At 30.7% G+C, this 13,655-nt stretch overlaps 1 protein-coding gene across 1 annotated transcript; it reads right to left on the bottom strand.

The window, feature by feature from the left end:
* Nucleotides 1–3,596: 3,596 nt before the first annotated feature.
* LOC125072589 (UDP-glycosyltransferase UGT5-like) lies at nucleotides 3,597–12,008 on the bottom strand (the record flags this gene model as incomplete). The annotated part of the gene is made up of 6 exons (XM_047683220.1): nucleotides 11,948–12,008; nucleotides 11,847–11,897; nucleotides 6,553–7,325; nucleotides 5,425–5,647; nucleotides 4,912–5,131; nucleotides 3,597–3,870 (listed from the first exon to the last, which is right to left on the bottom strand). Coding segments are annotated over exons 1-6 (1,602 nt in total), but the record flags the coding sequence as incomplete, so codon positions are not given.
* Nucleotides 12,009–13,655: the final 1,647 nt, after the last annotated feature.

Here is a 13,655-nt window from a genome sequence, read left to right as displayed (position 1 = left end):
TTAGATACTGAAAAGTGGCATTTGGAATAAGCGCTCTTATTTTGCTATTTATGTACTTATATTGTAAAGATCTAAAGTATGTTTGTATGTAGAGAGTAATCTCCGGAAAAATAAGCTACAATATTCTTGATTGCTATATAAATATAATTTATACCCAAATTATATTAGTCATATCAATTTCGTTATTGATAAACCGTACCCGTGCGGTGCCGTGATTGATACTTAGTATATACATAGGTAATTAACGAATAGGAATGCTTCGAGTCCTGCTCTGATATCTGCTCGATGTTTCAAACTTAAGTATCCGAAAATTTATCAAAAACGCTGTTATATTGTATAACGCTGTTATGTTATATTATGTTACAAAGATATCTTTTGGTTATTTCTCAAAATTACAGACGGAAAAAGCAAGGCCAGACTTGTCGAAAATAATATGTTCTAACTTCTTTACGTTTACAATTATTTTACGTTTTTTCATTTCAAACATACGAGTATTAAATGTTTATGCTAAAGGGAAGGTCTGTATGACAAGCATAAAATTTGACAAGTATATTGAATTAGAAGTCGCCCGCGGCTTCGCTCCTGTTTTAGGGGGTTGGTTGTCATATTTTAGGCAAAAGAAGTAGCCTATGTCTTTCCTTCGAGTTCAAGTTTGCTTCATACCGAATTTCGTCAAATTCGATTCATCGGTTTGGCAGTGAAAGAGCGACAGACAGGCAGACAGATAGCGTTACTTTCATATTTATAACATTAAGTATAGATTGGATTTTTTTTAAATTGTAAAAATTGTCTCCGTAATAGTTACTAAATATAAAAACTTTTTCTAAATATTATATATATAAAACTTTTTCTCATGTGTTTGATGAGTGTTTGTAACTCATCACACTGGCGTATAAATAAAGTAACTTTTAGCATTGCTAGAAAAAAGTAAAATCTCGTAAAATAAACTGCCTTATAAATAATCGAAATTTTTCTTGGAAACGATATAAACTTTACTCAATATATTTTACCCTATTAAGATACCATAACAAAAGTTATGAGTCGAGTAAATGATTCAACAACATGCGTAAATACAAAGTAAAGCCAATGAATGTTCGCTATTTAAAATATTAAATGTTAGTTCTTGGTTCGTGCAAAATTTTGGGTCCTCCGAAAACGCTTGATGTACCTTTGTAACCTTCGAAACGAAGGAGGCTATAAATTGTATCGCGTTACATGCACATTATACTATGATATCTTTTGGTAAACTCTTTTATATTGAATAGGTTTATACCTCGAATATTCAATAAAACATTTTTTAACTAAAACCCTTGAAATAATATACAATAAACTTTTATAAATAATGAAATATTGTTTACCTATAATATTGACAATAATGTATCTAGGATCTCTATCAGATGTCTCTTATAAGAAACAATTTATGCTTTGACCATTTTTTACCCAATAAGAAATTAGAAGGACAAAGTAAAGATCATCCTTATGTTTTATTTTTATCGACTATATTTGGACCAAAAACACTCATCAATAAACTAATTAGGACACCAAAAGAAAATGATTTCGTTGTCCCAATCAGCATCTTAATGATGACACATTATATATATAACAATACAATATTTACCCTGTGAGCATTTAATTCGATTTGCTTCGTTTGTTTTTGTTAACGTAGCACATCTATACTAATATTATGAATGCGAAAGTTACTTTGTCTGCCTGTATATCTGTTACGCTTTCACGACTAAACAACATAAGAAGGACATAGGGTACTTTTAATACCTAAAACCTACGACCGGTCTCCTAACTCTCTAGCGAACGAGTACATTATATAAAAATGATATACATACATGACGTCACAATAAATAAAACCCAACCACAGAGATAGCATACTGTTCTTATTTATCTCATACAACAATATGTAAGCAATAATTCACATGAATTGTGCTTTACTTCGTAAACGATAACACTCCGAGAAAACGTAGCTGAAGTTTCAAATTATGATTTATATGTTTCAAAGTTATTTTATTCGAGAGTTTTTATATCGTGTATGTGGTTCGGTCCCTATAAAGGAGAAAGATATAACGTTATATTGTTCAAATTTTATTTTAAATTGTATAAATAAAAAGTATTGCTTGATATACAAAATAGAAATTTTAATATTAAATTAAAGTTTTTAAAGCATTATAGGAGATATAATATTTTCATCGTATTATATATTGTAATCTGTCAACAGCAAAAAATGTGATTGATTCAAACTCATTGATAGAAAAATATTTAGTGGATAATTTAATAGAAAAGAAACGAGCGATCCTTACAGTACGCATTTATGACGTAACATCTGACGACTCACCTTGGTAATAAGCAACATTGACGTCATATGCTCACGAAAAATGAGTCATTAATGTGACGGCGAACCGTAGCACGCACGCTCATTGGTCAAATCAAATAGGGCGCCCTTATATCTTTCCGTTACACACTTCCGTCCCTTTTCACAAAATCACAACCAAAAATACCTCATCAAAACCCTAGAATCCGTATGTATCTTAATGATCAATATTTATCTAAAAGTCATATTATACTTTACAAAGTGATATAGATAGGAAAAGGCTGGATTAAGAAGGTTGAGTTACGAATATTTGTTACTTAACGCGTTAAAGTAATTCTAAGTAAAATATTTAATATGAAGCAGCAATTAGCGATAGTTGGACTACAAGGCGTAAAATTGATTGCATGCATTTCCGACTTTTCAAAGTTGTTAAGTGGCCAGTTTATCCGTATTCATTTTAAATGAATTCATAATATAACAATTTAATATCAGCGTTATGGACTATGGTGACGGCAAAAAGTTTAAAATTAGACATACAGAGTTACTCTTGCATTTAAATACAACTAATTCATCAATTCAGAATAAGAACTGCATTTTAAGCGCATTTTCTCAGTAGAAACCGGTGACAACTTTGTATTTAAAGTATTCCTTTAATTGAGGAATACGCGAATAAATTTGTTGCACTGTGATTGTTTGAGGTTTTCTCCTATAATTGATGCTAGTTAACAAACATAAATACTTACAATATTTGGACATAGGGCTTTGTGCAAGCCTGTTTAGATATCACACAGAAGTACCTAATTCCAAGATGGGTATGGTAAGGTATGGTTAATATTTTTGAATATACGGTACGGTGGTGACCACTTACCATCAGGTGGCCCATTTGCCAGTCCATCTTCCAATACTTGAATTAAAAACAAATCTTACTACCCCAACCGCCGGTTCCTAAATTTAGTGACATTAGTTACTAATGGAGCTAGATAGCTTTCAATTTCTCTTCAAATCTTCATTTAAGATTAAACTTTTTTATAATTTTGTGAAAATTACAGTTACTAAGAGTGTGTGTTCGCTAAAAAGTCCCAAAAAAAGAGCGTGTGCAGTGCAAATCGAAGTTAACTTTAAAGGAAGTGCGAATAATATATGAATAAAGGTTGAATCGTTTTATTAAAACTATAAAAAAATTACACATTTAAAAGTATAGGAGCTTCATAGCTGTAGATGTGGTAGGCATACGAATTTTATGTATTATTTTAAAAATAAATTATGACGTTTTGGTTTTTATATAATTCGTTAACTTTTTCTTTAATAATTTCCATAGAACGTAGATGGATAGAGACATTATTAGTAATATACTAAATAATGCAATAAGTACAATTAATACTAATTCTAATTCTAAATATTCAGCCCAAGATATGTTAGCGCCAGCTGCCCGCAAATGTTTAGCTCCGCCGTGACGTAACACGTGTTCCGTCCACCAGACCGCGCGTTCCAACGGTGACTGCGGTTGATCTTCCATAAGTATTCGTAACCGCACTATATTGTCACGGTAGCTGTTAAAGATAATTGTAATGCTTATATTACAACCTAAAAATAAATCGTCAGTTGAAGAAAAAAAACCGCTAAAGCACCAAAATCATCATTGCGGAAGTGAAATGTATAGTAAAAACTACAAACGTCATTTCCGAATAGGACCATTTTGGCGCTTCAGCTCTTCTTCTTTTTCACTGACGAAATACTAAACAAATTAGGTTGCAATATTATATAGCTAAATTATAATTTGAAATTAAATGTAATTGTATGAATGAAACATGAATATATGTGTGTACATTATATATGAACATTTTATGTTATATCAAATAATAAGTGTGATTATTTCTGTTGAAATCATTCTAGTAAAATAAAACTAATTTAATAAATTGCAAAAGTTCCTCATCCGTACAGTACACACTACATACGTAAACCCCTATATTTGATCGTTGAAATTCGACTTTGCAAACAAATCAATTTGAGTCTTATGATAAAACAACCTTGAATTAATAATAATCCTTATTGTTACCCAATACGAGCTTATGTAAATGACACCAAAGCGTGTTGTTAGTATTCATTGATTTTTATTTGTATATCGCTGATGATGTTATTTCATTTGCGAAAGTATAATCTACATTCAGTACCTATGGTAGAGTAAAGAAGTCAATATCAGATTCAGGTGCTCGTGAAAGCCTATTCAAAAGAAGTAAATTTTAATTGTAAGCATGATTATGATCGTGATTCGATTTCGATTTGTTACTGCAGATCAAGGCTACTAAAATATTCAGAATTCACTGAAAGTTAATGAATTTTTTGTCAATAGATCGTTACTAATTGCCCCGATTTAGAAGTTTGACTGTTATATTTGTAGGCCTCGGAAATTACGTAACACCATTGGTATTTAATCAATTAAACATTAATCATTCAAATACAATATTATTCAAATAGTAATTCAAATAACTATTCTCAGATAATAAGCGTAAAGGAGTCAATGATGTTCCTATGTTTCAAAAAAGACTTGGACACCATATCAGCCATAATAAAAATAATTATTAAATAAATACCTGTTATCTCGGGTGATTTTTGCGATTGCGCTCCTAAATTCATTTTCATTTAACGAAGCCAGATCTAAGCGAATTCCTATTTTATGAAGAACGTATTTTTCAACATTATACCATTGGTCTCCCAACATCGGTATACCAATGAGAGGTACTCCTGCACTTATTGCTTCATCTGTAGACTGTAGTCCTCCTTGAGTTATAAATAGCTTTAAATTTGGATGACCTGTAATAAATTACTTAGATTTTATTGACTAATTAAAGTATGTTTTTTTTTTTGTTATTAATGTTTTTCTTAAATCCAGTAATTAGAACTGGGATAAAACATAACAGATTCCATCATACAAATTATCTTTCAACAAATTAAAGAATAGTAACAAAAAAGTTTCCAAAGTTAAAGTATTATAACCATGCAGATATTCAATGATAATGTGCGACGGCCAAATATAACTTTATATTATATTTTGTTAAGGATATAATCTGATATCATATTACTTAAGAACATATTCAAATACTTACGAAGGACATCGGACTGTGGGAGCCATTTGAATATTTTAATGTTTTCCGACTTGCCGGGCAACACGTCCTTATCCCACTTCAACAAAACATCATATGGTAGTTGAGAGAAAACATTTACAAACATCTGTATTTTCTCAGGAGGCAAAAGAGAAGGACTAACATTTGTTCCCAAACTAAAGTAAATAACCCCATTTTTCGATGAATCCAAATAAAGCTGTAAGTCCTGTAAAACATATTAGTATCAGCATCGATTGAATCAATTATTATGTTGTTGGTAGCGTGCAAGTCGTCTACCATCGTAGGTACCACCTACGTATCATATTTGGTTTGTTTTGCGGAGTCCTGTAATTAATTGGTATAGTATTGCATTGACAAATTCGATATTTATATTATATTATATTTATATAATATATATATTATTTTATAGGTAAATGTCATTCGTGACAAATCTATTTATTTATTATTATTATTATTTTTGTGGCATTGGTGAAAAGAAAGTGAAAGTGACTGTCATTAAACTATTAATTAATGGCTTTTTATTGCTTACGTAGATTTATAAATAGATTTAACAAAAAAAAAAACCTATAGAGGTTCAGATTATTTGAAACCATGCAAATGTAAATATTGTCGGAGAATTCTGAATCATCTTTAAGAATTATAAATTAATTATTATTTATAGAACTTGAGTTGACTTATCCAAATACAAAGTGATTTTACCAGGATCAATGTTATTTAAAGATTTTTGTGCTGATAATGACGGGTTCGAAGCAAGAGACCCAACATCAGGCTATATATATTATTTTAGGCAAGTAAAAATACTAATTAAATAATCAAAGTAAATATGTAGCCCGTAAATTTCCCGCTGAAAGCTAAATGAACATTCATTAGAACTTCTATTTGAAAGGCATAGTAAGGTGAAAAAGGTGGCAAATCAATTCATTTCAATTTAATCTGTTTTTAGCACCATCAAGCATGAGATTTATAAACACCATATAAAATATATAAAATTCAACGGTGTTTGTCCGGATTAAGAGATAATAATGATTTTTAATAATTTTTCTACTCAATGAATGACATTGATTAACAAATATGTATGAAAATAAATAAATGATAAGAATATAACTATACCTGAGGCAATTGCCTAGGAGGTGTCTTGTGTATTCCTCCCATATAAACAACACTCGATGGCACTGGTTGATTGTCGGTCCAAATCGGATGAACATTAAAAAAAATCATATGTATATTATTAAATAAATCACTTAAAGGTGGAACATCAGAACCGAACATCGATTTTAACACTTTATCGTTATCTAGTTGAATTTGATATAATTCATTTTCGATCCACAGATGGTTAAACATTTGATGAAGCTTCTCCCATTTTGATAGATTGTACAATCTTTGATGAAATTGTGATGGATACAAAAGAGGATGTGTAGCTGCTCCAATTAACTTTAAATGGTACTCCAGCGGACTCATAGAACTTATATAGATTACTGGCACTTTAAATATATGTGAAAGTATCAATGTTGGTTGAGCACACGCTTCTAACAATAACAAATCGTAATCTCCACTTTTATTTTCAATTATATTTCGAACTTCCTTTGTTTGTGTTTGTAAATAAAATATCTCATTTATAAGCCGAATAATTTTACTCATTTGTGTGTGAATATCTTTAACTTCTCCAAATGATTTACTATGTAATACATCTCTCCACATTGTGTAAGATAATTCATGGACGTCTATTTCTGTAAGGTTAGGTGGCGCTTGATTTGGTTTGTACGCCGGATCGGTTGTGATAACTGTCACTTCATGTCCTCTTCTGACCAGCTCATTGGTCAAAGGTCTGAACGCTATTTGATGACTTATTGATGGTGTTGGATATACTGCCAATATCCTTGCAGCTGTGATGTATTTTACATAGAATAAGATTAAAACACTTATTAACAATAATCTCACCATGGTTAAAGAAGTTACAAATTAAGACTGATTTAATTTATTGTCGAAATCTTTATATATATTAAATGTGAGGATTTTAAGTTTTTGCTTGATGTTTCAATCTTTAGTCAAGGTTACTCTTTCGTTATTTATATACTTTATAATATATTCGTATTATCATAAATAATAATGGCTTATATAAAAATAATAAATTACCTTAACTTTATAAAATGTTTGCAAGGGAAATAAACTTTTATAAATTTAGCATTTGTAAAAATTGGAAGATTTAGAACAGGTGGAAAGTTAGTTTTACTTATATTCATTTTTAACAGTGTCGCAGACCAATTTCGAAACATCCTTTTAGTAGGGGGCCGAATTTTTTTCTGAAAAAATCCTCAATGACGTAAGTGGAACCAGAATATTTAGTAATAATAATATTTATTTTAACATCAAATTGTGTATAGTAATTAATAATATATTTAAATAAATATGTAAATTTATTAGCCAGCACACTTGTGACTTAATATACACGTCGAAATAAACCTGCCACCCGATTCTATTAAAAATTATATTGAAGTCCACACTTACATTTTTATAAAGTTATTTTCTTTTGTAATCTGACTTAAGTTACATTTTATTGCAATAAAATTTTGTAATGTTACAATAGCCTGTTAATGTCCTACTTTTTTTGCCTACTTTCCTTTCAGAAGAAGGTTTGGAGCTTATACCACCTCACTGCTTCAATTGGTTATTGGTGAATACTGAATACTGATTACTTGGAAATTCATACGTATTTGAACTTGTCTTCTAAAATTCTAGGTCAGTAGATGTAAAAAAAACGACATATTGGCATCTTATTATCAGATATATAGTATACACATAGATCACGTTACGACACGGTGATCAAAGTACAAGAAGTGTTAAATATTAATTAAAATATGATAATTTTTGTCATTAAGTGTAATATGTTTTTGTTTTCAACTTACAACGGAAGTGCTAATTAATGAATAATAACCAGTCCATCTACTTAATTTATGTAGATATACTGGTTAATTTTGATTAACACTTAATTATATGTACGTATTGGAACAATAAAAAATATACATACAAAACATGTCAAAGAGATCTTAGCTTATCCCTTTAAGAGATTTCGTACAGCACATCCAAAAAGTAAGGAATTATAATCGGACATATATATCGGTATAGTATATACCTACATATATAATATATATAAAACATAAATAGACAGTGAGAAAATGCTCTTAATTTTTTTTTTAATATTAATAAATCTTTTTATACCTTTTTATCAGTTTTATCATTATCGTGCCCAGTTACAATACTAAAACTTGCTGTTTGGCGGTAGAACAGCTAAAGAGTGGGGCTGACTGAGTAGTGGGGGTACCAACACAGATAGACTTGTACAAAGCCAGTTATTATTATTAGGTAAAATAGTATGTTAACTAGCCATAAAGCGATATTATACAAATCAATTTAGGCCACTGACAAAGTGATTAGATATTGTAAATTAACAATTATTGAGTTACCAATAAATGTACTGGCTGGCACATGAAAATTAAGAAGTGTTTCCGGCTTTAAGCGCATCTTCCGCTGAATCTTAGTTCACTGACTGTTCCATATCTGCATTTTTTTTTATTCTGACTAATATACAACGCACCGCCTAACCCGGTGAGTCTAACAGAATGAAATTTTGCGCAAGATTTTCTTACGGAACGTAGATGAGGTAACTAAGGAGAGATTTTCTGTCAATTTTGAAGTTAATAATATAGAAATTAGTGTGCTTTTGCTTAAAAGTATAAGACAGATTTACAGCGTTTTAAAAACTAAAAATTGAATAAATAGAAATTTATATGGATTTTTTTAAATATTATTTGAAGTTAGAAATATGATAATTGTGTATTTGTTAATATGTATAACATCATTTTGAGTGTTATGTTGATACTGATTTTTTTCCCTTAAACCTGAAAAGAGGTAGAGGAGTTCGTTATTTAAAAAAAATCTAATATAGGAAGTGGCCTTAAAGACAACTTCTTTTCTTATGATACGAAATGTTTCTAATGGGATATCCAATCAAACACATAAGACATACTAAGAACAATTTTAATTATTATACATTTTACATTGACATCATTCAAGGAACTACTTTTAAGTTTTTGTAAGTAATTGCGGGAAAATGTAAAAATCTGACAAATTTTTTACCTATTGTATTCGGTTTGCTGAATTTAATAAAAAATTAATAAATTAATAAACACTTTATTCTGAAGATTGCACTAAAGATTTAAAATAAAATGAATGTTATCAGTGTGAAAAGATGTAATCGCAAACCATCAAGAACTTAATAAATTATGTTATTGTAAAATTGAAGGTACTTTTTTATAATATTATAAAACTATAATATTAAAACTTATTCCAACTAGTTATTCCAGGCTGCCTAGTTTTTATTTTTCCATGGTTTACTTCGTATTCGCAGTTTTATAAAATCAATTTTGTTTTAAGCTTTTCTTGACAAGAAGTTTGCGCAGAAAAAGTGCTTATCAGACCAGTATGTGTTGCTACCGATCACAGCGTTGATGATGTATAAGCAACGAGTAGGTTCCACCCACAGTCGCCACCTGGGAACACCTTTGGGGGCCCACGATGCATACTCCGTCCTGGTATGGTAGGTCGTGTCCTCTCTCACAAGGCGCGCCTTAGACTAAGGCCTCGGCCAAGGAACCCAGATACTTGCTCCCATCGGGCGATCAGGATTTTTAAACTTATTTGAACCATAGTGATTGTAAGTTTCTATAAAGTTTCCCTGTTTCTAAAAATAGAAATTTGAATCATTATAAGTATTTATATTTTTTATTTAACAAATAAAATAATCAAATACAATATGGGGCCTCTTCTCAGTATTGGAAAAGTAAGGTCATAGTCCAAAACATTAGCAAATTGCTGATTGAGCGAAACTTAGCGTTGCAATTCAGCAGCGTCCTCACTAAGTTGGTATGTTTTTATATATCATTTAAATATGCATTTTTATTAGTAAATAATATTAATTTTAAAATAATAGTAGCAATGGATATTAATGAAAGGTGGATTCCAGAAGCCACAGATTCAAGTGGTGTTTGGATCATACGGCATACACGTGGAAATTAAAATGTGAAAAGGTTTTAGTTGTATCACCGTATTTTGTTTTTATTTATTCTATATTATCTTGGCCGCAATTTCAATTAACGAATCGTATCTGCTTTTAAAAAAAATATCTATTGCCATTAAAATATCTATTGCACTTAATGTTATTACGATTCTATAAAAATAATACAGAGCTAAAATGTAAAAAGGAACGTATTGTAAGCCTAACTACTCATATTACTATCCACCGTTTATATGTATGTGTATATGTACGTAAGTTGTTACGAGGAGAGAGACGAATAAAATCTAAATTTTATGTTAACGAAATCATTCCTTTAAACGATACAAATCAATATAGGATTCGTCTTAGGCAGATGTAAAGCAAGCTCACTTTTACATATACATATATTACTTAGTAGTATATGTAATATTATTTAGGAAGTCAATGTGATCGTAAATTTGATTGTATAAGGTTGTGTTTGTACTATATAATTTCTTCATGGATCTTTAGCGACACCCAACGCGGTATAATTATAACTAACCGGCGCGACGTATAAATCTATCGTGCATTCTTGAAATGCGTCCATATTTTTTGGATATTGTTTACAGTCCGTGACGCACGCGCTAATTTACACACAATTACCTTTTATCGACAAATCTTCTTCGTTTCAATGTCATCATACTTAAGACTGGTGGTTAATATGTTTACAAGATATTTGTTTTTGAAAAACTTCAAATTTTAACCAAAGATATGATTTTCGGGCATTTACTACCACCTTCAAAGACCACCATGACGTTTTGAGATAGACTACATAAGTACCAAGAGTTTTATCCACTAGCAGAACAATAACATGACCCTAATTATTGTCACTGACTGTAACTTTATCCTTACTTAACTTTATATATTTTTAATAATATTTTATAAGATTTCTATATATATTATTATATAGGTCATATCGACGTAGTTGATATTATTAACTCTTGAAAAAACTATGATGAGAAATTTTCCTTAGATAAATAAACTTATTAATGAATTTTGTTATTAAAATATTTACTGTTTAACTTTATTGTGGTGAATAATATGATTTTTTTTTTCTGAGGTTCACAAACAATATACGGGTTTTAATGTCAATTTAAAATTTAATGACTATAATTAACAAACCATAAATATTCATAGCTTAGCAACAAAAACGAACTAAAAAAACATGATATCGTATAAAATGCACGAGAGTAATTTTGCTATTATTAACTTAAATTTAAAATGTTATTATATTAAAGTTATGCTACAAATAAAAAAATTACAACATCGTTAATTTACCGTATTTGTGGTTACTGATGATTGGACCGATTTTTACCCGCCGCGTATACTAGCTGCAGTGTAATTATAAGCCCAAGGGATATGACATCTTGAAATCCACGATGACACTTAATTTTCGGTGCGATTAGTGGCTGTCACCAAAAGAACCGTGCCTGACGAAGCTGGATGCAAGCCGAAGAACGACCACAGTGGCGTGCATTTGGAGAGACCTATGTCCAGCAGTGGACGAATGTGGGCTGATTATATGATATGATATGATATACCAAAAGAAACGTGACAGTTTTTGTGGTGAACGTGAACAGTTGAACGGTCTATTGGTTAATCGATTGCGTTTCCAAGAAAATTTACTCGTATATATTACAATATACTAAATCTCTTTTGATTGGATAGATTGGATTGCATTGGTAAAGCCGCTGGTTCAGCTAGTGTATAAATGAATTATATTAGGCGATTTCGATTTCGTCGAAATGTAGACAAAAAAAAAGGGTACGATCGCGGTTAAAATCCGAATATAATATGTATTAAATGTTATATAAATAATTCAACTTAAAAATTAAATTGTGTAAGGATTAATCAACGAAATCTGAGAATTAATTTATTGATATGGAATGATAATCGAATTATTTTTCTTAAAATATGATAGTAAAGTTTAGACCAAGAAAATCTTATTAGTTTATATTGTCAGTCCTCGAAGCGAACAGCCAATAATACGTTCAACCTTTACCACTTAAGATACTTAATGTACTTATGAGAGCCGAGATGGCCCAGTGGTTAGAACGCGTGCATCTTAACCGATGATTTCGGGTTCAAAACCAGGCAAGCACAACTGAATTTTCATGTGCTTAATTTGTGTTTCTAATTCACCTCGCGGTGAAGTAAAACATTGTGAGGAAACCTGCATGTGTCTAATTTCAACGAAATTCTGCCACTTGTATATTCCGCCAACACGCACTGGAGCGTTGTGGTGGAATATGCTCCAAACCTTCTCCTCAAGGGAGAGGAGGCCTTAGCCCAGCAGTGGGAAATTTACAGGCTGCTAATGTATGTATGTAATGTAAAAAAATACTCATATTAATATTTCATCATAATGTATTTATTAATAGCTCATTTTTAATCATAATTATAATATTATGAATACATGTTTTGTAATATTATAAACGAATTATATAATTAAATTTTGCTCCTGCTCTTCACCTCCACACGCGGATGTAGCTGCAGTTTGAAGCTAGTATAATTATATGCCTAACTTTTGCTTGCTGCTTCCTTTACATTACCTCGATAATTGCTAGTGTCCGACTGAAATTCAGCATCGGGTCCGAGTTCTCTGACGTAAGGTGGGTTAGGCCGCAAAAGCCACCTTCAGCTAAAATAGGCGGAAGTTTTGCCCGAAGCCGAAGATTCGAATAAGCGCGGAAATTGAATGATTACGCCAGAGTTAAGTGGCAGAGGCGATGCGCGCGACGCCATTTCCAGTATTAAATAAAAAAAGATACCCGATTATCTGCTCAATTAGCTTGAATTAAGAATTCAAGAAGGCTAAGTGCAAATATTCAGAAACGAATTTCACTTAATCTGATCTAATTATAATCACAACACTGATTATGGTTTGTAATTCATACTTTTATTAATAAAAAAAAATAAAAACAATTTATTGACATGAAAAATTAATATAGTCATAAAACATTTAGTGGCCCCGCAATAGGCGAGCCAGTCTTGCGGGTACCAACTACCGGTTACATTTGCGTACGTTTAAACAAGAACTCGGACGATATACAATCCCATAAAGAATTATATAACAATATTTCGTTATACAAAATACAGCAATATATATGAAAAATAGAATAAT

The sequence above is a fragment of the Vanessa atalanta genome, chromosome 22, assembly GCF_905147765.1.
Source record: "Vanessa atalanta chromosome 22, ilVanAtal1.2, whole genome shotgun sequence".
Lineage (NCBI taxonomy): Eukaryota > Metazoa > Arthropoda > Insecta > Lepidoptera > Nymphalidae > Vanessa > Vanessa atalanta.
The sequence above is the reverse complement of the archived record's forward strand: the minus strand, read 5'-3'. Positions and strand labels throughout refer to the sequence as shown.